Source organism: Gloeophyllum trabeum (assembly GCF_000344685.1).
Source record: "Gloeophyllum trabeum ATCC 11539 unplaced genomic scaffold GLOTRscaffold_00021, whole genome shotgun sequence".
In the NCBI taxonomy this organism is placed as follows: domain Eukaryota; kingdom Fungi; phylum Basidiomycota; class Agaricomycetes; order Gloeophyllales; family Gloeophyllaceae; genus Gloeophyllum; species Gloeophyllum trabeum.
The window spans coordinates 126582-150338 of record NW_006920430.1 but is presented as its reverse complement, the minus strand read 5'-3'; the positions used below and the strand labels follow the sequence as shown (position 1 = coordinate 150338).

Below are 23757 nucleotides of genomic sequence, written 5' to 3'. Positions count from 1 at the left end.
ATGGAGATGTAATGTGTTTTCGCTTTTGATATCTTAAAACTGAGACTGTCCACTGCGATGAAACGGCCTCACTGGGCGCGTCAGAACGATTCTCACGACCATGCCAGTAGGTACAGGAGATGCATACGAAGTAGAACTGTAGTAGAAGAGCACTGAATGCATATAGCGGTGCAGCAAGCGCAGATTTCGGCTCGAAACGCCATACCCTTTGCAATGCGCACTTGGCAACAGTTCGATACCGCAATGAGTTTGAGCATAAGCCAACATGAGGCTAAGTAGTGCTAATCGCAACAATACGATACGTATGTACATGACGGTCGTGAAAAGCGTTAGTCAATGACAGTGATAGCTAGCGTAACTTTGATATAATCTATTGAAGTCAAGGCTTCCCCGTCAACGCCACGCAGCGCTCTCAGCGGAAAGACCTCTCGTCTTTTTAGCCTTTTTCGACTCGTCGCTGTCGCTCGTGCCAGGCTCCATCCCTTTGCCTTTAGCGCCAGACGCGAAGAGACGTTTAAAGAAAGGGCTTTTACTCGACGGACTGGGAATGACAGGCGGCTCAAAGTCTTCTTGCGCCTGCAATTCCGGAGTTCCTGAAGCGAATCCATTACCGTTTGCTGGCCTCTCCGTCACGGAGCCAGCATACGAATAGGAATAGTTGGATGGGGCCGATGGGGAGTGCTGGTGCATCCCTCTCGGAGCATGGGCTTGAGGGTAGGCAGAGCTAAACGCTTGCAACTGTGGTGCCCCAACAGATGCATGAACGCCATTCACGGTAGCCGATGCAGACGGCGGGGGATGAGTTGCGCTACGAGATGTCCCATTGACGTGTTGACGAGAAGCTTCCAGATGCCCCTGCGCAGCGGCCTGGGGAGAAGCGTACGAGTAATAGGTCGTCTGCGCCTGCGATATACCGTCCGGAGGACGGGTAATCGTGATAGGCTTCATGTTCCAAGACACCTGCGACGCGCCGCCGATCGATTTTCGGGATCGATCTTCGTAGCTGAATGAAGTACCATCAATCAACATGTAAAACAAGAAGAGTGCGCTTCACTCACAAGTGCGGACGCATCGTCGGGTCCCAGGGGTGCTGTGAAGTGGGGACAGGGGGCCTGCCTGTCCCCGTCACCTGATCCTGCCTGGATGAAGTTTTGGGCTTCTCAGCTGCCACCGACCGAGCAACAGGACCCCGCGATGGCCTGGGGAACCTCGAGTCTGTATCTACTGGTCCAATAGATGCAGTGTACCGCGACCCATTGGCCGAAGGCGCGGCCACATCCTTTGGCGGAGGCGTGGGGACTGTCGTTGTATACAATCTCTCGAAATCGGAACGGGAGGGACCTTTAGCCCTCTGGGCACTAGAAGCAAGCCGAAGCGTGAGTACATTGTTTATTGCCATATTTTATCAGAAGACTCAACGAATATGAACGGGTACCCGGTTGGTTGCTGGGCCCCGGATCCTGTGGGGAGGGGTTTGTCCTTGAGTACTGCTGGGAGGAAGATCTCGAAACTGTTGCTCCGGGTGGCGTGCCACTATACTCAGTGATGTGCAGGTGAGCATTGGCATTGTGAGGCATAGGAAAGCATCTTACTTCGACCCACGAGGAACGAAAGTGGAAGAAGGGGCTGGTACAGCATCCAAACTCTGGCGTGCTGCACGGCCAATGTGGTCTGAGCTATTTGACCGAACAGCTTCAGGCCTGCAGAACGTTCATCTCAGCCTGAAGCTCTCGAGTAAGAACGGGCTCATGATCGGCCTTACCTGCTGAGACTCTCTGATCCCGCCTCCCCAGGAGAACCAGGAGGCAGAGCGTCATTGGTAGCCACAGGAGCCTCATCCGCCTTCGCTTGCCCCTCCGAGCCCTTCCTCCGTCTAAAGCGTTTCAGCACGTCACATCCGAATGGACCAAGATTATGAATCTGACCTCCCAGCACCGAATCCACTCTTGAGCCACGCCGCCAGTGAGCGAGACGGCTGTGCTCGCGTGGTGGATCTGACTGACGACGACCGAACCAGGCTGTGACCATCGAAAGGAATCTATCAGTCCGGTCCACACGAGAAAGCGAAGCGACATACGGCGGCCTCACAGTCCGCTGCGACCCCGCGAACGACGAAACCGAGGTGCGAGAGCTTGGTCGCACTCTTCCACTATTGCTGTCGTCAGTGCTCACCGCTCATCCACACAGCTGAGCATTGGAAAGGACGTACAGCGGCCTTACGGGGTGCACGTCATAATCCCTAGCTGTAAACGGAACCCTATGCGCGGACTGTATCGAAGGTGCCCTCGAAGGTGGCTTTGCAACACTCATCGGCTGCTGGGTCTGCGCCGCCGAATGGCTCCTTCCGTGGCTTGTCGACGGATTTGGGGGCGCGGCGGCGGGGTTGGGCGACCTCATTGCGTTCGCGCCACTGTATCCTTGTTAGAGCATAATATTATCGATACTCGTGAACTCACTTCGCTGTATGTCCGTGACCACTATCCGACATGGCGCCAGCCATCGACATCATCGAGTGCTGCAGAGGCCCTTCCCGAGGCGGCCTACACACGACGCATTACGATACCTCCCTCTTCATTGTAGTACCACTCACCTCTGCGGGTACATATATTCGGACCCGTTATACGTCGACGGCGCGACCGTCGTCGGCGGACCTCGCCATCGCTGGTGGAGATTCGCACTAGACCACGACAGGAGCAAGTGAGTCCACAACGTGCCAGTAACAACTCCGTCGAACTCACACCGTGGAAGGCGGAGACATCATAACGAAGCTCCCCGAGTCGAGCGAGTACGACCGTGGCCTCATCCCCGGCCTTTCCAGTGCCTGCGAGTGCCCGGTCGCATTGCTTGTGGCTTGGGAGTGCGCCGTACCGTTCGACATCGCCGGACCAGCCTCAGGCCCGAACCCGGGTATGGCTCCCAGCCCGGGGCGCGACTTGACCAGCTTTCGATGCGAGCCGTGACTCGAGTTCGGGTTGGGTGCGCGAGCCGCCTACACATACAACCCACTCGTGAGTACAAAAGCCAAGCAACTGGAGGCAAGGGTGGCTGGAGAAAGGTCGAGAACCTCACCTCCACGTCCTCCATCGCCCTCGCACGATCCAAACTCGTAGTAAAGAACCGCCTGAAGAACGGCCGACCCCGCCCACTCCCCTTCCCCTCCGCGTCGTTGATCTGCCCCTCACTCGCCCGCCGCCTCCCGAACCCTAGCCCGAACGTCGGTACGCTAGGGCTGGAGAACGCCCTCGCTCGATGCTGGGGCTTCTGCTCCGGCCCCGGCTGATTTTGTAGATCCCTACTCATACTCATACTCATATTCGCAAACGACGAATTCGACGGGGGCGGGCCGGGGTTTATATTGGGTGAAGACGACGCAGGGGGTACAGGGAGCGGTTTCTCCTTCTCCTTGCCCTTGCCCTTCTCCTTCTGCATGGGCGAGACGGGCGACTTCTCCCTCTCCTTGCCCTTCGCGGAGTTGGTAGACGACACGCTCTGCGAGCGGCTACGCCTCGACCCTCCTGAACCGGGCGGGGGCTTCGTGAGCGTGCGCCGATTTTGTGGGCGCGGTTGACGGCGCGCGGACGGCAACTACATTCTTATTGGTCAAGGAGCGCATCGATCATGCCAGAGATTAGACACACTCACCTGGCTCGAGCTCGGGAGGAGGTACCACCCATTGGTGACCTCGGTGCCTGCGACGCTCGCCTTATCCTCATTCGCGTTCACATTCCCCGCGGTTACTGATGCGGGGCCATCGATGGGATTGCCGAAGGACTGTGGATCGACACGCGGTCCGCTGTCGCTTGCCATACGTGCGTGTCCGGGGCGACCAGCACCGCGTCTGCGCCCCTGCCGCCCTCCACCAACAGTGCTCTCGAGGATGCTCGCGGGCACCCCTGCGTTGCTACCCGCGCCGATCCCGTCCCCGCCGACGCTCCTGCTCTCCAGAAACCGCGTGTCGAGGGTGTTCCCGAGCTGGTGCCCGTTTGGGAAAGGTACTGAGGAGGAGCGGACGTGCGAGCGACCGTTGCTGGACTCTGACAGCGATTTGGAGAATCCTGGCGGCGGGACGGGGAGGGGGTCGTTGGATATCGTGCTCGCGGGCCTGCGCTGGGACGTGTGACGCGGCAGTGTATTATACGAAGACGGGTGAGGGTGACGGGAGGTGGAAGGAGGGTGGGACACCGATTGTTGCATGGGGGGAGCGTGGACGTTCGTAGTCGGAAGCCGTTTCGCTGGACGAACTTGCGTACCTGCCTGAAGTTCCATGCCGGACACAGACGAGTATAACGGATAGACTCACCGTGACCGTTAGCCTGCTTCACCCTCCTCGTATTTCTGCCATTAATATAGTACTCCGCCGAGATAATCTCATCCGGTCTCCCGTCCCCGTACTTCATGAGCATCCTCGGCGGGAGACTCGCAATCGTCCTTCTATCCTCCTCTTCATCTTTGAGGTACATCGACGGCACCAACCTCTGGTCCTGCGACGGTGCGCGATAGACGTTCGCGGAAGAGTGATTGCGGACCCACGACGCGGTCCGGGCGGGCGCGATGGTCGCATGTTCGACCGTAGACGAAGAAAGCTGCAGCGTCGACAAGTTCACATCATTACGAGCAGCCTGCATGTTGTTTAGCCGACTAGGTGTGGGCGTAAAGAAGTTTCAGCCTTTTGAGGGATATGGCATGGTTGAGCGATAGACGCTCGACCCAGCAGTGCAGACTGAGCTGCTGCAGCACGGGCGGAGACAATGAGGCAGCTTCGGACGCTATTGTCGCGCGCAGGAGGAAAGAAATAGATAAACACGTTCAATTGCGCTGAAATTTATAAGACCTGTCACCAAATGTCTTCCGGTGGATGAGAGACGTCGTTTGGCTGCCAATAAGCAGGCCAGCGTCGAGGCAGAGCACGCGCTCGCCATTGCAAGCAGCGGAGGCCGTGAGAAGCTATCGTACACCTGCCTGTTTGGCTTCGCAGCTGCTCATTGGCTGGAAGTCTGGAAGGAGATTGTTGGTACGTGAGCAGCACAATGAAGGGAGCCAGAGACTATGGATACACCTGGAAACATACAGGTATTTGATCAACGAAGCGATAGAAATTCTAACCTAGGATTGTGACGCCCACGCGTACGACCTATTTCTGGTTCACGTGTATAGTTATCACTGGGAGTTTGAGGCAGTCGATTGCGTCTCGCCCTGCAGCAGTATCACATACTGAGATAGGTAGTAGCATTTTATGAGATGGAAATTTTGATTGGATTCTCTTCCAAGCTGGGATTTCACCTGATCATCTCTCCTCTATCAGAGATGACTGACAGCACTGCGGGAAGTACCAGCTCTTGAACACAGTAGCCATAGGACTACTCGGCGAAAAATAGATGTATCAAGTCCTGTAATTGAGACATATCTGCATTTGCTCGATAGGTCCCTTGACTCGTCTCGCCACGCACTCAGAAAATCCTAGCCACCTGACCTGTACGAGTGAGTACTGTATTAACAGAAGACTGATATATCACATAGCCCATATATAAGATGGATGGGGGCACGTCAATGCTGAGAAGCTCACCTTGAACTAAAGGAATATGTAAGGTAGCGAAAAAAGGGGTCTTCGACGTTTCCTAAGTGAGAAGACTACTCATCCTGTGCAAAGGATGGAGCGCAGCATAGTGCACGTACGAAAGGCCTTCAATCAAGTTTCTGGAGAAAGATTGTATAACTGACAAAGGTCGCACTATTCTGTGCCAGGATCCGCACAGCCTTGTGTCATACACGACCTGCGGTGAGTCGCCTTTTCAAATAAGAATATCCCCACGACTCGTACTGAGAGGTCGTTCCCGAGCAGTCTCCGAGTCCGCGTTCTTGGTAAGCAGCTACCACCGTGTACCCCTCCACCCGGGTGCCCTGACCGTGCTCAACCATGAGAGGTAGCACCCATTTGCATGCCAAAAGAGACCTTCCAAATAATCAGAGCAAGTCCTTTAGTACTGCTCTCGCGCTGGAGATCACAGCTCTCGATCTTTCCAATCTGACTTCAGCCGCATGATGAGTGCGAACATGGTGAGGCTGGAGGGATCTGGTAAATCTCAGGGTAGGACGTCTCAGTTCACTAAATCTCACTTTAAATTACAACGGAACACGTAGCCATACAATATTACATTGCAGAAGAAATCAATAGCACCCATGTTCGTCAAAGCGCCATATATAGCAGAAGGTCACGAAATCATAGTGCAGCACCCTCTCACCGCTCTTCGTCGACTAAGGGAAACCAGCACTCATCCACGACATGAGGATTGATTGCGGAATCCAGAAGAAGAACCTTGAGCAATACCGCGTCATCCGTGGGTGGCTTCCCTCTATGCTCCCCCAGACGCTGATTCGCAAACGCGAAATCTATGAACACGGCGTGCCGCTGGCCAGAGGAGTCCACGGGGCACAGCAGCTGCCCTTCATTCCAGTCGGTCTGCTCGATCTCAGCGAACTTGAATACGCGCTCGCAGTGCCGTACATGGGTGACCTAGGAGAGGTGTCAGCCCCTGAAACCACTGAAAGACAAATGTATAGCACGACTCACGAAATCTCGTTGCTCCTCCATGGTCCACCCACGTGGATCGCAATCGGCGAATTCAGGTCCCTCGATCACCTCCATGAGTATGCCGGGGAACGTCCAGGTGTCACCCGGCAGTGTGAACTGGTAAAATGTGAAGGTATCATCTCAGCAACTGGTCTGGGGAAGATATCACTCACAGTATGGAACCCGTAACAATGTGGAATGAAAGAGCCTTGGAAGTCCTTGAGCCGGTCATAGACAGACTCCTCACGACGGATCATATCCACCGCAAAATGAAGGTTCATGAGCAGCTCGCTTGCATGCGTGGTCTCAAATTTTACCTTCGGACCATCCTTATCCCTAGGGTCACCAGGAAAAGGGAAGTAGCGCTCATCGAAAAGCTTGAGACAAAGCATCGGTCCTTTGCCGCATAACCTCCCGAAGAAGACCTGAGAGAACTGCCCGGAGCCGGCACTTCTGACTTCCTCTATCTTGAAGCATAGTTCACCGGGCTTCACTTTGGCCGCCCAAGCCTGAAGTGAACGGTCCTTCGGTCTGGTGTACCGCAGCGCAATGCGAGCCGACTCTTCGGGAATCTCATGGTAGTAGGCGTCAGGCTCGGCGCGCCAGAGCATGTATCGTTTCTCGATTGCATCCCAATGGACCTTCAGGGTGTCTCCAACTTTCAATGGCGATGCCTTCGCCTCTGCTTCCACGGCCAGTTTCCATTCGACGAAGCCGTCCCATGCACCTGGACAGCGCTGCAGAGTGTAGATGTCGAACTCAGAGAATGTTCTCTTGAGAATACCGCGTTTTGGGCTTATAGCGCGGGTATAAAGCACAAGCTCCTCCATTTTCCCGCTGCTGGGAACCTTAAGCCACTGTTGCCACAAGGCGCCCTGGTACGGACTGGGACGGGGCGAGATACTTGTAGCATGGATGCCAAACCGGTTTGCTTCAACCCATAGCAGGATTGACATCATCATACGGACGGATATGTCCGTGGGATCGACGACTTGCAGGATCACCCGTTCCAGCGGTTGAGGCGTGGAGTTATCATAGACGACAGAGGTGACCTCGTCGGTCAAGAAGCCATACGTGGCACCGGTTGCATTACATAAACGCTTGAGTTCTGAGATAATCACTCCGATCCCATTTCCCGAGGGAATCATAATAGGGTAGGAGTCGCTAGTCAAGTCATCCCGGTGTATTATGCCAGATTTCTCCAATTCGAAGGACTTTAATTGTCTGAGCTTTGCAAACAAATGAATAGTGCAGCTCACCAGGAATATCCCAGCTATCAAGGCCCTCTTGTTCATAGGTGGCTTTGCAATAAGTGGGGTGAACTTGGGATTGGGATCCCAGCTTCGGGTCTTGTCATGAATATGGAATCCCAGTATGAAAGCTTCACCTATAACTGGGAAAGGTTTGAGGATAGTATTGCTAAGACAGGATGTTGTATACCATTCGTCATTGCCACTTCTCTCAGTTCCAGAGGCCCAAGATCACTCTCCCCATCAAAGATATCACGGTTCGCAAAACGTAGTACCGGCAGCAAATATTTGTCAGTAACGGGACTAGAATGGCAAGGGTATCAGGCTATTGGTATACCCCAGTTATAAGGAGACTCAATCAGACTCGAAACTCACCTATTCGCAGTCAAGAGGTAATCATCCCGACAATCAATAAGACATGACCGCAGTCTCAAAAGCATATTATCAAATCGGAACTGATAGGAGAGACTGAGCTCGTTCCACCACTTGTGCACCTTAAGAACAGTAGGTGGATCTTCATCGCTGTCTGCTGACAGGTCGGAACCCATGGCTTCAGCATGTTCACAGGCCGTGCTTCTGGCTTCGAGGTTGAGGAATCTGGAGCTACAATCCACTGCAGATACTGGGACAGCGAAAGACAAATAGACTGTTGGAGAAACCAGATGACGTCCTCCGTAGCGACTGTCGACATTGACGTAGAGCTTCAGGTCGGAGGGAGAGCGAGAGCGTGAACTCGTGCCAGGGACAGACTTAAGCGAATCATACATGCCGGGACGTACTATGCAGTCCATATATCCAGGCAGCAGGCATTTATACCTTGGCGTTGAACACTATGGTTCTGAGGCTCAAGGTGGCATTTGGAGATGCCACGTGTTAATTAGCGCCACACAGTCGTTTGAAACAACTGATTCCACTCCTTGTGTCGAGTACCATTATCTTCATCTGTTGTTCTTACGCTCCGGTGCGGGTCTCACGGGTTGTGATGCAGATACTGTCCTAGCTCGATCACTTAGCTGACGAACCCACTGGAAAACCGTGCTACTCGGATGCTCCGCTTTTCTTGAGAACTTTAGTTGTTTCGCATGAACGCCACGAGACCATTTGAGTTCATTGATTTCTGCAATGAACAAGGCTCGGACCTCGGCCGATGTTGTGCAGGGGTTCCTTGTTCATTCTCTTATGGGCCTCTTCTCACAATGTCCCCAAATCGAGCTGTCAGTATTCGCAGGGAGGTATGAGTCCAACCCTGATCCTCTGAGACGAGGATATAGGGGGCCCAGAGGGGTTGGGTCACACTGCCATCAGGAACTGTAAGATGATCTGACTCTTACATGCAAATCAACTGCTGTTGACGACATCTTCCGCAACAGGTCCTAAGAATTCCCCTAATTACCCATACATTGTATTCGGAATATGAATACAAGCTTCTATTGGTGTGCCGGATACACCGAGAATACAAACGCATTAGCAGATGTAGTGATATAAGAACCACCCAGTCTTGCTGTAGAGGCAGCATTGAATACTGCAGCACTCCCCACTCAGCATCCAACAGCCTCGACGCACAATGACTTCAGTACCCGGAAAATCAGAGGCTTGGGTAGCCTCTAATTTACCCCAGGTTTATCGAGCGCCGGGGAAAGGGTTACTCGACACGAATATCGGTGATAGGGGCCGCTCCAAGACGGCCTTGTGGGCAAATCAAGTTCTCTCCGACTACACCCTGAAAAAGGCCCCCATGCTTCTCAATGAACATGTAGACTTCGAAACGTTTGAAGCTTTGCTGAAGAGCGTGGACATAGTTCCGCAGACACTTCGTATTGCTACAAAGTATATTGAAAGCGAAGGCTCCACGGTGTACGCAAATCTTATCGTGTTCATATGATAGGCCATGACCTTTGTCCAGAACAGCACTGCATTCGCAACTGGTGCATCCCATTTGGCAGTTGATGGAGCCCGAAAAAGTCGAGGACAAGAAAGTCCATGCTGCGAACCAGTCCCTTACCTTTCGTCTTCGGGAGGCCGCAAGTACTATGGCCTACAACACCTATATTCAGCTCCCTGCAGAGAACTGGAGTTCTGTTAATCAGAGAGATGTTGCCGGGGGCGTCCGCACAGATCTCATATTCTCGGTCATATTCGAGAGGAAGAATCATGTGACTCGTGGGATGAGGCAAAGGCAGGATGCGGTGGCCAGAGAGATGGTTTCGGAGAAACCTACCACCAGCAAAAGTATGCTGACTGAAGCCCATGAAGACAAAGAAATTTGGGAGATAGAGTTGAACTTACTCCCGTATGAAGCGAAGGTATGTGTCATACACTTCATTCTGTTTGACCAGGAGCCGACTCTGCATATATGAATACAGAAATTGGGACAGATAGATGCCGAAGCGCTGATGCGGATTGGTGCAGAGAAAGTGAAGCTTGGAGGAGTCATTCCCACCAGAAAGTATGGTGGACACGTGAAGGGGGTGCGGGCATCTCTTCAGCAGATGCTCCGTTATGCGGTTCACTACGGTACCAGCTATTCCGCTCTCGGTGACTACAGAAATAACTTGCTAGTGCTCGTTCCGAGCACTTTGTACGAAGATGCAAAGCGCTACACCAGGCAAGCACAGCCCAAGAAGCAAGATGTTCAGATCGATGTTTCTGGCTCGCAAGAGACAGAGGCGGTCAAGCGAGGCGAGGAGGTTTCCTTTGATGAAGAGGAAAGCAAACTGGATCAAGAAGTTGTTGGGAACAGAAAGGAGCGCACTCAGCCGGTTAAGCAGCCTCTGGCCTCAGATAAAGAGATATCCTGGATGTATGCGGATGATCAAGGTGCTCGCCGCCTGATCCTGTTCGGTGCGTGGCTCTCTGTCAAGAACATGGCCGATATGTGGGAAACCCTGGAGAGGGACTATAACAAGAAGGCAAAAGAAGTGACCGAGAAGCAAAACAGGGCATCCCATACGCCGCAGGTGCTCACTCTTGAGCCGCAGGGGGGACATGGAGGTACGGGGGGAAGTCGGGGAGCCGGCAAGTAGCCACGGCGAGAGAATTTTGGACCGCTCCATATTCACCACTTCCATATCTGTATGAACTAGTTCTTAGCGACTGCCGAAATACCTTGACTGCAGTGAACGCATGTATGATGTAACTATGTATTTCGCACTTCTGTGAAGTGTATGATAATAAGTCACTGTGATCTAACCTATCACTGCTGGATGTGAGCCCCAGATGGTTTCCGTTGATTCCTTGATAGTAGTGAAAAGGACGGGTTACGGGAACCCGTGCTGGTTGCGGGCAAGGGTACCGGCGGGTACGGGTACGGGTCGGGTTTGGCCGTACCCTTGACCCGGCGGTTTCGAGAACGCGTCGTTCGACGAGCTCTCGAAACCGACACCCGCGTACCCGTACCCGACCCGTCGACGCGGGTTTCCACGCAGATGCCACCGGTAGTTCCACCAGCAATATCACTCGTCTACGGTATACTTGATAAATAAATAGATGATGCTGGCTATGGTGAATATAATTGCCCGGCATCTTTATTTAGTCTTTATCCATATGGCGCATTCATGTGCTCCCGGTCAGCCAACTGTATCTGATAGCTCGAAGAAGTCGGTGGATACTACACACAGCTAATATAGACTGGGGAATTTCAGACTAGAATTCACTTTAGCCAGGCCCTTGACAAGCTGCATCGATTTTCTTTGGAATGTCTATCCAATGAGCAGCCGTGTGACGGGTGTACGAACTCTTCCCACGGTCACCGCTGTCTGCATTTGCCAGTTCGTCGACTACGTCGCTGGCGACTCCGATGAGCTGCTGAGTACTGTCTATGAAGCCTTGAAGTTCTGTGTTCAACAGAGGGCATTCGTGAGAAAACTCTGCAGAGTTCAGCGTTATTATACCCCCTTCTGCCCGGGCAGCAGGAGTTTCGTGCCGCACTCGTTGAGATCCATGCAGACTGCCAGTGCTCGCCCCGATGTAAATTTTTTATCACTGCAGCTTTCTTCGTCTACGGTCTAACATGCGGAAATGCCACAGCGGGCAAGGACCGGTGTCCCGCCACCGGTCATTCATCTTTCACGGCAAGGGTGGGAGAACACTTTCCTAGGATGCTCCGTATCAGAACAAGATACAGACATAAAGAATGAAAGGACAATGCTAATTAAATGTCCCCTGATTTTTAGGGACCATAGTAAATGTCCCGCAGACCTTTCTTTGTTCACTCAAAGGACATTCTAGGAAAGTGTTCTCCCATCAGGGAGATGTTCCTGGCATGCCCGCCGGCGGGACATCGGTCTCTGCCCGCAGTGTGCACCCGCGCGCGAGACACAAAGACGCTTCCGCTGGCGGTGTCGCAATCGATGTGAGGTGAGTCAAGATCCTCATCATCCGTGTCCGCCCCAAGTCTGGGTTTGCCACAACTGTACCTAGACGCGAGGGAGGGCAGCGCAAGTTATCGACCACTTCCGTATTTGAACTCTGACTCTGCTCTGCCTCCTGGAAGAGCTGACCGTCGAAATAGAGCCCCGTCGGGCGCCCTATATTCACCTGTCAGACGATGGCATCCGCGATCTGCTCTTCCAATAGTGTTCTCTCAGGAAGCTTCGTCTAGAAATCCCCAACTGCAAGATCACATACCAGAGGCTCGTATACGCGCCTTGGATTCACGTATTCCTGCAGCACCTACACTTGCACTCGGTGGATGCTAAGGGACTGCATGGGACTGGTGCCGATCCGGGCATCATTTCTGCTGAGGAATGCTCGAGCGTCTTGACGCACCTGTCCATTAGAAAGTTTCTCTACACAGGTACCAGAGTGTACAATGCTGCGCTGTGGCTCGATAGCCTATTTCCTCGACTAGACGTGGCACAGATCACGAACGGACGAGGTTTATCCGACGTGCTGCTGCTCGAGCTCAAGCAAGTGCAGGATAGGAAGGAAGAGTGAGTTTAGGATCTATTATCAGGAAACAGAACGCAGCAGCCCCTGTCCATTTCCTTCCGATGGCATGTACGGGTGCCACTGGGCCCGGTGGAGGAGGAAGTCCCACTTGCCAGTCTTGCATGTACTATCATTCTTCATAAATGACCGATCTTGAATCTTCAGTGCTGGTTCTACTGTATATTGTCATGATAGCTCGGGCGACTCGATAATCTTTGCGTGAGATTACCGAATAAAAACTACGAGGACTCGAGCCTAAGAGCGTTCGACGTCTGAATAGGGAATGAGACTCAGACATCAGGCCTGTCCCCCTTGCGCATTTCGTCTACAAAGTTCCTGCCGGCGTTACCACTTCTTACCAATGCCGTGGCAGTTGAGCGGCACGGCACGAGCTCGCGTCGATGTTGCTCGGGCTGGCAGGTGCAAGTGCAGTGTATGAAAACACCATACCGCTGAGAGGAAGCGCTGCGTACCCGTCCGCAAGAGGTGGCCTGGGAAGAGGCTCCAGATACGCAGATCGCAGGGTGTACGAGATACAAAGTGCGACTGTTCCTCTCTAGCCTAGCGGAATCCCTTCCCCTCTTGTAGGCCTCGAGCGCTTGGGGACGAGCTTAGGATCGCCCGCGCGGACGTGAAAACCCGGCCTTCTCAGGAATCAGAACGACAGTGAATATTATAAGCGAAGGAAGCGCTTACTGTTATGGACCGCGGGCCACCCCCGCACGGTCACGGGCTCGGACTGGTCCCGAGCAGCTTGGAGGAGCCGTGCACGAGTCCCGGTACAGTCGTATCCGCCAGTGCCCAAATACTAGTCCCCGAGCGGACGCGATTTTCGGGCGTCAGGCGAGGGGTGCTTGGGCAGTGAACGAGCGCTGCGAATGCGAGGGGCGCCAACGGCTCGAGTAAGTCGAGCGAGCACCCGCAATTTCAGGGCGCCGGGTATGTTAGCCGAACGGAGCGCGGCGGAGGGAGCAGACGGGCGGTACGAGCGGCGCGGCCACTTGACTCCCTGAGGGTGTAGGCCAGAACTTGGGAGTGCTGACAAAAGATATGTAGGCGCGCGCAGAGCCAGCTCTCAATCCTATGGCGTCTTCCGAGATCACGCGCGATAGTGATATATCCGCCGTGGACGCGCAACTATCGCATCCAACGCCCGTCGAGCGTGTTCCGTAGCAGGGCCAGTTCGATCCGCCAGCAACAGCCGCATTCGGATGACGAGCAGGGGTAGTCTGGGCCGCGGGTGGGAGAGCGCAGAGGCACGCTCAACCGCTCGCCCTTGTCGATTCCGATTCCGATTCCGCCCTTCGGGTCATCTTGCATATATGGCGTCCCGCGAGCCGTGCTGGAGTAACGAGCGACAGGACGACCGGAAGGTTCACCTTTGACCACGAGTTCTATAATAGTTCTCTGGGTGCCGTGGATGCGCGATCGCGTCGAATTTCTAGCTTGGCTTAGTGCCAGTGATGTACTGCGATTTGATATTCAAGCTCGAGAGTACTTCGGTATTCGTGCCCAGCCAAAGGGGGATGGCGAGGGTCCGCAACCGCGCATACAACGCTCAGCCTCATCATGCGCGCTCAGATCATAGGCCCTGAAGCGAGCCACGTTCTGATTCTGCAGGCCAGAACGCGCACTGATATCTTGCTCAGGCGATATCCAAAGGGCATTGTTCCGGAGAGGTGACCATCCATCAGCGCTCGGCGCTGGATGGACGGCGGACAACACCGGACGCGGGTACACCGGCGAGCGGGGGGGTTATCTGAACGATGAGCGTTCACCTATGTACAAGTGAAGTCCGAGTCGAGAGAGTTGGATGAGTTGCTTAAATGACGTCTTCCCGCTGACCCAGTGGGAATGAGACGTACGCGAACTAATCGGCAGGCAATGGGGAGGAGGAGCTTACAACCAGCGCATGGACGCATGAGAACGCACACGCAAAGACTGTCAGCGATCAGTGGGGGTCAGAGCTCAACTGTTCACCCATGTTCTGATTGCGCCGTCAGAACGCATCCCAGCGCTGGGGGTCCCCGGATCGGCGAATAACGGGTATACCGGAGAAGACGGAACGCGCTGAGTGCCAGGACGACCGGTGGTAAGTTTAGCTCGTGGTCGTTCTTTACGTATTTGTGGGCGTCGCAAGATCTTCCTTGCGTGAGACGACGTCCAGAGTCAGACGGAGCTTATAGGGGTGGCTCGCAAGAGAATGATAGGGGATGGCCGACGCGCTGACGGCTGGAGAGCGGGGTCGACGTAAGTGGCACTCTTGGGAGTAGAGCGGATATGACTCATGAGGGACAGATGTGGCAAACGGTTAATAAAGCCAAGGTACTCGGTCGCCCATGCGATGAACGGACGATTTCATAGCAAGGACGGCCGCTTGGCCTTATTTATCGCGGCACGCCTCCCAAGATATCGACGTCGTCTGGACCATCGTCTGAGCACAAAATTTGCAGGGCAACACCGACGAGAAAGGCAAGTGTCGGGCCCGGCACGCGCCGAGTCCGGAGAACGGTACATGTACCTGCTGACACCGCCACGACCCAATACAGTACTTTGCATTACATAAAGTCCGGAAACCGTGATTCGCGAAATTTTGTTTGTGCCAGCCAAACAAACCTATATGGGGTGTTCGATCACCGTAGCGCGGGCTGTTGAAGGCTGCTGACTAGTTGGCGGGATGCTTCGACATCCATGTATGAGGGTCGTTCTTGGGGGATTTTGACCTCTGCGTGCTCGATATGCTGGAGAAATACAGCTCGGAACGTTATTCAGCCTTGAGACGGGCATTTGTGTCCCAGGAGCCATATAGGCTGACTCGAAGAACCGTCGCGCCCTCTGTGACGCGTTACCCTATAAGGTATTGTTTGGCTAGGACAAACAGAAACGCGCGAAACACAGTTTCCGGACTTTTATGCAAAGCACTGTAAGGGTTTCTCGCTCATTTTCTCAGTGCGCTGAAGCCTTTGGGGGTCCTTGCCGAACGGCGGTCGGATTTGGGATCTCAGCGCGAGCGAGAAAACGAGAAACAGCTCGAGGAGCTGTTTCTCTCGTTTCTCTGGGGCGGACTTTTAATTGCCATGCGCTGCACTGATGTACCAGGCTCTCGGTTGCTTATGTCATTGCCTAATACGATATGTTTTTGGCTTGTTTTGGACGAGCCCTCAGTTGTGTTCTGGCAGTGGCACCCTTGCAACTACTGAGCTAGGGCAGGAGTGACCCTGCTGATACTGCCGCATACCGTCCCAATCCGCCATGAGAGGAGTGAGGTTCGGAGAGGGATAGAAAATACTATATTTGGTATCTACATGAATTGTAACATATGCCTATTTGAGAATATGGGATGAGCACAAGCTATCTGACAGCTGTGGTGTCTAGCATGCGACGAGAAACCCGCCAGAAAATGCACACTCAATAACTTCGGGTTTCTCCGTGTCGCCGCGTCGGCAGGAGGGGTGCCAGTGCGCCCGAGAAAATGAAAACGAGAAACGATTGAGTTGGGCTAGTCTTTGCCACGTCGGCGATCTACAATGCTTGTTTCCCCCGCTGCCCTTCTACATCAAGCAATACCTGTCAGAGCCAAGTGCGGCAAACCCGCCGGCGTCTCCCCGGAGTCCGAACTCGCCGCTGCAGATGCTGTTTCGCTAAGGATCGGTGATTGGTACCCTATATTCAATCCCAAAGACACCATGTACAGGTTTGATGAGACCCTTCTGCGGATGAGGTATTCCTTGCTGGAATTGCCTGACCTTGGAGCCACTTCGAGGTGCGGACCTAGTTCTCTCATCGTACATATGATACTCAATTTGGAGTAATTTATATAATATATTCTAGCTTGGAAGAGAAATACTTTGAGCCTGTCGCGCGGCTGGTTCATTGTATCTTGTTGTCTCCCGACATGGAACACGGGCCTCTTCAAGCTTCCTGGGCTAATGGACCTGAAGGTATTGCTATATTCCCTCTGTCCGCCGGGCGCACTGATGAATAGGGTGCGTCAGGCTTGTGGCGTAGCGCTAGGATAGGATTCCATGTCGCTGATCCGGACTCCGATATGAGGGCCTACAGGGTATCGTGCAACCATTTGTTTGGATGGCGCAGGAATCAAAGATGCATTTGTGTTGTACTTTTCGTGGTAAATTATGCTGTCTACTCTCGAAGCTGCTAGCGAAATGATCACGGTCTTTCCCAGGAGCCAGGCTCAATCGAAGCTGGGCCATTGCCTTCCAGGGTGCCAGCAGGTACCAAGATGAACAGCCTCGTGATGGATGCTATTGCCCAATGCAGGCAAACTCATGCTGTGGTTGGCATAATTACCGACGAAATACAAACACTCATACTGCGTCCTGGTTATCCCGGCGATACCATTCTTGCAATGCAAGTCCATCCGACTGCGGAGGTCTCCATACGGCGACTCATTGCATTTTTCATTTACGCTGAGACCTTCCAAGCAAGACTGTGCACTTTGGATGGTTATGCGCCTTCGCTTCTTTGGTTAGGCGCACAGCCTGCACGGGTCCCCAAGCCACTACCGCAGCTCCTGCTTCGGAGGTCGCACGAAGAGTTCGATGTGTACAGAATGCAACGAAGCAGGTCAGCTTGGGGTGAATACGTGATATGGTCAGAGATATATACTCAAGAAGCGGAGTTGTCGGGCAACGCTCCATGGAAATTCGTTCCAGGGACCCGTCTTCCCTGCACACAGCTACGAATCTTTGGTGAAGGAGGAATAAACAAATGGAAGCCCGAGGGTCGCCCGTTTGTCCCTGTCCCTCCTGACACGGAGGCCCTCGTGATGCGCCACTTTCGGCCTCGGGATAATGACCTGCATGGCTTTCTTACCTTAGGACCAACGCAAGATACGAGCCAACTCCATCACTGGTTTGAAATCACCGGAACGGGGTCCGTCGGCCCTGAAAAGTACTCTCAGACATTCTGGGGGCGGTTCAACGGAGTGGGACCCCTCTTATTCCTAAAACTCTTCGACGAACGCTTCTTCCCTCTGCCAGCGGACGGCTGGGATCCTGCAGACCCTCCACATGAGAGGTTCCTCGACTTTAACCTGGCAATCGACATGATCCGCCGAGAAGAAGCTGCCTACAAGCGCGTCGAGTACCTTCAAGGCAGTCTTCTCCCGCATTGCTACGGTTTTCACAAGGCATGTACTTGCTGCCGAGGTATAGCCCATACTAACACCATTCGTCACAGTTCCTTCTTCCAGGTGGGTGGCCGGTGTACGGAATGCTTGTGGAGGCCATAAGCGGCCCCACACTAGCAACGTACATGCGCAATAACATGAAGCCACAGCATGAGCAGCTAACCGACTTGGTACGTATTCGTCATACTTCTCTCGCTTCAAGGCTTGCGCCGACGATAGATATCTCTACTCGTCGATTCAGATCACGCGTCTTCGACACGCTTTAAGAGCTCTTAGATTCGCAGGAATTCACCAGACGGACTGGCATCTCGACCAAATCCTCTGTCCCCCCAATCCCGACGACCCCGCGCTGGCCCCGGACATTGTCATGATTGATTTCGCCTTCGCGCTGCAGAGCTGGGGGGACTGGGAGGGGTGTCCTCTTGAAACGAGACCACGAGAACTGGAGCACGCTCTGATGGCGGTCGGGATTGACCAAGAGGTATTGCGTTCCTGTTGGTTCCCTGCGACAGAGGAGGAGCTGTAGTGAGCTCGTCCTCTTAAATCAGTTCTTAATATACTGTATCCTCCCATGCCGCAGTATGCAGTACTCTAAAGGGTTTCCAATAGATCTGATACTCTGTGGCTCGCTGCCCCGCCCGAGTGCGAGTGTGGCATATGCATATCCGTGGCTCGTGATTAATACTCAAGTTCGCGGATGGCAAGAAGGAGCCTCCCGATGTACGCCCCACGTCATAGTATACTGAGACCGTTCTTCTGCCGCATTCATGCTTTACGGGCCTTATTGTAGATTGCGCTTCCGGTGCGTTCACCAGTATCCAACAGCCCCGCTATATATGGTTTATTTCACAACATCTACTTGCCTTACGAAACATTGCTCTTGCCTGCTTGGACTCACCTGGTACTTCGTGCTTCCTTGGCTCGCTTTGCCCTAGAGGCCTTCTTGTTTTTGCAGTACACTTCCCTCCCGCTCGTCAAAGTCCCGCATACTGTATCCCAACGATATATTGTGAGCCAGTCTGAGTACCGTCTCCGCTCCCGCATCGGTGACCAAGATTCGCTAACTAATTTCACCGACCCGTTACTTGACGTCATGTATATGCCATCATCTTGTGTATGTCACTGTCATGTCTACCTGACGTATCCCCAAAACATCCACGACATTAACACCTTGCCCGCGCTGATCGGTCGATCAATGTGGCGGCAGCTCATATCCATGTCCTCAGCTCATGAGTTTTAGTCCTTACAGTAGTGTGTTGTATAGTAAGATACAGACAGAGCGAAATTATACAGCAGCGAGCGATAACAACACCGGCCAGTGGCAAAAACAAGCAAAAATAAGACAGCCACCTACACCTTCCCCTGCGCCCGCAAATTCCGCAACTCCACGAGCTCAAACTCCGTCAGCGCATACGTGCTCGAAACCACGATATTCGTCCCGCGGCTCGCCGTCCCGTACGCACTCCGCCCGCCGGACACGAACGACGGCTGCGTGAGGTGCTGCTGCTGCTGCTGCTGCGACGCGGTCGACACCTCCAGCTCGTGGTGCACGTCGCGGATGTTCAGGCACAGCCGGCTGCCCATCACGCACGACATCGTCACCGCAAACCCGATCCCGGACTCGAGCACGCCAACCTGGGGGGTGTTAGTGGTGAGCAGAGAAGGGCGGAAGGCGGGACGCACGTTGCCAGTGAGGAATATGACGAGGTTGGTAAAGTACGTCGCAAACATACTAAACACCGTCAGGCCCGAGTCCGAGCAGGAGAGAACGCGCGCACATGAGGTAATAAATCACCGAGTCCCGGATCAATATCTTCACGATGTGCCGCCCGCTCTGGAAGAGGCTCGTGCGGCTGCGAAAGTCCTTGAACGCGCGGAACAACGCGAGCGCGCAGAGCAGGCTCTCGAAGCCGAGCGTCGGGATCCAGAACGTGTAGAACCACGAGGGCACGTTCACGGGGATGCAGAACGGCAGGCCCGGGATGAGGCCCGAGTGCGCTGGCTGGCGTTGGAAGGGCGCGGAGAGGACGCGCGGAGGAGACGCACCTGATATACGCGCGAGCACCATGCCCATGATCACGGCCGCTGTGCCTGCTGAGACCAGGAACGCCCCGCACATGAGCACGAGCACGCGTCGGTTGAGGTGGTACAGCGCGTAGAGTCGCAGTTGGAGGATGACTATCGGAGAGTGGGTGTAAGATGAGTGTATACGACGGAGCGAGGGAGAGATGGGCAGTTTGGGTATGACATAGAAGCCCGTTCTTTGTGACCGTCTGACAGGACTTCCGTGGGACATCTATCCTACAGAGACCCCCCCCCTTGCTTTTCGAGTGGCTCGATGGAGGCTAGACGCGCCGACAGCTTTGAAAACACAGCACTGAGCACAGCACACATGGAATTCAAAGCCGTCTGCGCGGTGTCACGGGCCCTGAGAGGGACAAGAGAGCAATTGACTTACTTTCGGCTATCGTGGACACTAGCAAGCCCGTCGTGCCTTGCCATCGAAACCATTTAACGCCTGCACGGTGGGTCAGACGTACGTGCATGCTAGCAGTGCGGAGACATACAGCTAATCCCGCGGAAAAGACAGCGAGCAATGTGAGATTGATTCTGCAAAATTTCTTTGATACGAAGGCACGTACAACTGCATATCACGGATTAGAACACTTCTGACATGAGATTGAATGATGTCATACCGAGTCGGAGAGATGTGTGGTGAAGAGAACTGTTCTGGAGCCGCATATCAGCGGAACCTTCGGTCCAAGTCAGGGAAGACGCGTACCGTAGTTGTTGAATCTGCGACACGGACCCGCATGCGTCAGGAACCGGGCCTGGCGAGTGAATAGATGCAGCACTCACATTACACTTGCAAGAACGTAATAGCGGTTCTGCACGCGCGGACGTTGGGAACGCCTTGCGACGAGGGGATAACCGTGTGTATGCGTACCGTTAAGAATAATACTTTTCCGGGTGTCCATGAAGCCTTCTGAAGACGGGGAGATGGAGTTCAGATGGTGAGAGTGGATGGTACGCAAGGCGAGCGCACCCATATTAGGTCTATCTGAGATGCACCGTCAGTCTCGCGGAGAGACAAGCTAGGGGTAGCTCACCTCCTGGTCCAAGGTGATCACTGCGGGCATATACCTGAGACGCGTTCTGCGAAAGGGATAGCGTCACTCACAATGGTCGTATATTACGATAGCGCTTGACGCGACTGGGGTGACGTGAGCGGGACGCTAGCGATTATGTCGACATATGCTATGACTTACGTTCCGCGTACCGGGTCGACTGGATCTCCCTAATGAACGGGGCGAACGCATCAGCAAGCGACGAGAGCGACATGGCGCGTAGGGGGAAAGAACGAGTGGGGGACGATGCGAGCCGGGGAGAGGGAAACAAGCTCGGAGAACGACGATCGGTGGTCAGAACGCGCATACAGAACCGCGCAAACTTCTTTTCATTCTCGGACGAGGGTCTGGATTTAAACGAGTTGGGGAGATCGAAGCCTCAGCGGACCGGGGCCTGGACGGTGAATGAGCCTTGTTGCGAGGCCCGCTCCTCACTCGCTCTCTAGCATCGCTTCCTAGGCGCGTCGATCGCGCCTCGGGAAGCACGGTGGCGGTGCTATGTACTGCGAGTCGCCGGCCCGTCGACGCCCGCTCTCTTCCGCTCGTCTACTGCAAGTCCGTCCCCCTGCATCTGCCACGTCAAGCACGCCTGCCACGCGCCTGAGCTGCAATAAGAGAATCGCGGGAGAGCGGGACGTGGGGCGGGGCCATGGTCAACACAACGGGCTGCGTGCGTGTGACAGTCCAATCGTACGTGGCATGTCGTATTTCGTTGCTTGTATCTACTGACAATATTGCGACACCACCGCCAACCCACACGTCCGCGTATCGCCGTCGCCGCCGCGCCACCGCTCCGTTCCCGTGCTGCACGGCGCCCCATGAATGTATGCAACAGCCACCGCCACGCAAAGCCCATCGAGGGGGCTCCGCATTGCTGCGTACGCCGTGCACCGTCCCTACACCCAGGGTGGGTTGCCGCCAGCATGGTTGATCGGGCACCGGCGCATCGTCTCCGCGCCGACGGCGTTGGCTTTGTCAACTCTCCCACCACTCTACGTCCGCGACGCTCACTGCGCGCTCGCCACGGTGGCCATCTATGTTCAGGGGTCGTCCCGTATGTCGGTCCAGGCTCAGGGGTGTGCGCCGATCCGCTCGCGTCGTGGTGCGGACCCTCCCCCGTGAACGCGCCGGTTCAACTTCGGCTGGGGTCGTGTTTCGGACTGCCATCGAATCGCTGGCAGTCCGCGCATGGCCTCAGACCGGACCTCGCCGCGAGGGCCCATACTCGACGCCGGCGTGTGGGGTCACGAGCGACGCGCTACCGCCGCGTCCGAGACGCCGGCACGACGTGTTCGCAGGGCACGCGACGAGCTCGGGTGGCTCGCGAGAGCCCGTGGACGGTGCGGGCTAGTGTACGATACTATGTATGTCACTATGTAACCTCGAGTATTTACTATGTTCCTATGGATCGAGTTCAGTCACGAGCTTCAACTTAAAAGTGCTGGCAGCATGTATCAGGCTTGAACGGCCGTGCGCAAAGAGTCGTTCGATCGCACTAGTGTCCCTGCAATGCACGTCAGTGACTAGTCGTAGTAGGAGGCGTGCACGTACGTGAGTGGCTTATCGGGCGGGAAGAGCGTCGACGCTCCCGACTAGCCCCGCGTGCCCTGCGTCAGAAGTGCCCAGAGCCGGGTCCAAGGTGTAGGGTGTCGTCATGTTCCTGCATTTATAGGATCCTAAGGATGGCGGTCAGCTGTGAGCGTACGGATGCGGAGTGCGCGTACCCGACGATATCCGCAATTTGATTGGCTGTTGGTGTATTATTTCTACTGGGGATAATATTAGTGACCAGTCAATGCAGACTGTGTGGACGTGACACGCTACCGGGAGTAAGCGGCCGTGTACACGCGGAAGCATCCTCTAGATATCTCACGTCAGCGCAGAGCAGCGGATGTGCTGCGTGACTTACCAGCATAGTCTAGTACACGCGGAGGTTCGTGGCAGTGCATCGCAATCACTCTGTCAGCAGGCACTTTCAGCGTGCAAGGGTACATACTCAACAAGCGACGTGTCACATCCAACGTAGACGACCGGGTAATTACGACTAGGATGAGCGGGCGAGAGTATGCGGGTGTCTCTGAAGGGGGATGCGGTGGAGGGATGGACAAAGCCACGACGGCGACTCGCAGCATATATACCACCCACACTCGACAAACCCCGAACCCCGACCCCAGACGACGGCAGCGGAATGGAATGCAACGCGATCGCCGGAAACGCCCCCGCCTTCCTTCCCTCCCTCCCTGCTCGCCATCGAGCGGCTGGAAAATTGCGCCGCGCGGGGACCTGGAAGCGTTTACGAGAGGCTGGGAGATGGGGAATCTAGGCGTTGGCGGACTCGGGGAAGCGCGCGTGCTTCTCCGCGTCTGTCAACCGCGGGACGCACGGGGCAACAGACTCCGACTCGCCATTCCGCGGCTTGACTGTCTAGCACTTCTGCTGCGACACCCGTAGCACTGGTGAAGAGACTCGTCACCGCGGACGGTGGCGAAGCCAAACCACTGTCTTCAGACGCAGCCGGCGGCCGCCGAGACGACGGAAAGAATCGACTCGTTCCGCCCCCGACGAGCGGGGAAGGCTGGTGGGTGAATCCGTGGACGTACGTACCTCGCAAGGCCCGACTTCCATCCATCCCCCCGACCGGCAATGCTGCCACCCTCCCCGCCGACGGCGTCCCAGGGAAGGTCTCGCGCGGCGTATCAGCATCAACAGGGAGCCCGAGAGGATCCTTAC

General features: G+C 54.8%; 5 protein-coding genes across 5 annotated transcripts; 2 read left to right on the top strand and 3 right to left on the bottom strand.

Annotated features, from left to right (window-relative positions):
- Positions 1-380: 380 nt before the first annotated feature.
- On the bottom strand, positions 381-4625 carry GLOTRDRAFT_141510 (uncharacterized protein; the record flags this gene model as incomplete). The annotated part of the gene is made up of 14 exons (XM_007872932.1): positions 381-1003; positions 1059-1358; positions 1420-1533; positions 1593-1700; positions 1763-1873; positions 1936-2018; positions 2078-2149; positions 2221-2410; positions 2457-2540; positions 2591-2677; positions 2739-2989; positions 3070-3585; positions 3643-4250; positions 4301-4625. The coding sequence occupies 14 exons, from the start codon at positions 4623-4625 to the stop codon at positions 394-396; spliced, it is 3459 nt and encodes a 1152-aa protein (XP_007871123.1). The 3' UTR covers positions 381-393.
- Positions 4626-6235: 1610 nt separating this feature from the next.
- On the bottom strand, positions 6236-8366 carry GLOTRDRAFT_141509 (uncharacterized protein; the record flags this gene model as incomplete). Its single annotated transcript, XM_007872931.1, has 6 exons — positions 6236-6511; positions 6569-6685; positions 6742-7782; positions 7828-7961; positions 8009-8121; positions 8194-8366. The coding sequence occupies 6 exons, from the start codon at positions 8364-8366 to the stop codon at positions 6236-6238; spliced, it is 1854 nt and encodes a 617-aa protein (XP_007871122.1).
- A 1016-nt stretch (positions 8367-9382) lies between these two features.
- On the top strand, positions 9383-10841 carry GLOTRDRAFT_97025 (uncharacterized protein; the record flags this gene model as incomplete). Its single annotated transcript, XM_007872930.1, has 3 exons — positions 9383-9672; positions 9722-10121; positions 10182-10841. The coding sequence occupies 3 exons, from the start codon at positions 9383-9385 to the stop codon at positions 10839-10841; spliced, it is 1350 nt and encodes a 449-aa protein (XP_007871121.1).
- A 5433-nt stretch (positions 10842-16274) lies between these two features.
- Positions 16275-18425, top strand: GLOTRDRAFT_97024 (uncharacterized protein; the record flags this gene model as incomplete). Its single annotated transcript, XM_007872929.1, has 6 exons — positions 16275-16510; positions 16579-16688; positions 16743-16810; positions 16910-17903; positions 17963-18069; positions 18141-18425. The coding sequence occupies 6 exons, from the start codon at positions 16275-16277 to the stop codon at positions 18423-18425; spliced, it is 1800 nt and encodes a 599-aa protein (XP_007871120.1).
- An 824-nt stretch (positions 18426-19249) lies between these two features.
- GLOTRDRAFT_133959 (uncharacterized protein) lies at positions 19250-21241 on the bottom strand (the record flags this gene model as incomplete). Its single annotated transcript, XM_007872928.1, has 13 exons — positions 19250-19534; positions 19583-19631; positions 19678-20077; positions 20358-20417; positions 20467-20543; positions 20596-20629; positions 20682-20695; positions 20759-20787; positions 20847-20885; positions 20946-20960; positions 21010-21029; positions 21081-21113; positions 21169-21241. The coding sequence occupies 13 exons, from the start codon at positions 21239-21241 to the stop codon at positions 19250-19252; spliced, it is 1128 nt and encodes a 375-aa protein (XP_007871119.1).
- Positions 21242-23757: the final 2516 nt, after the last annotated feature.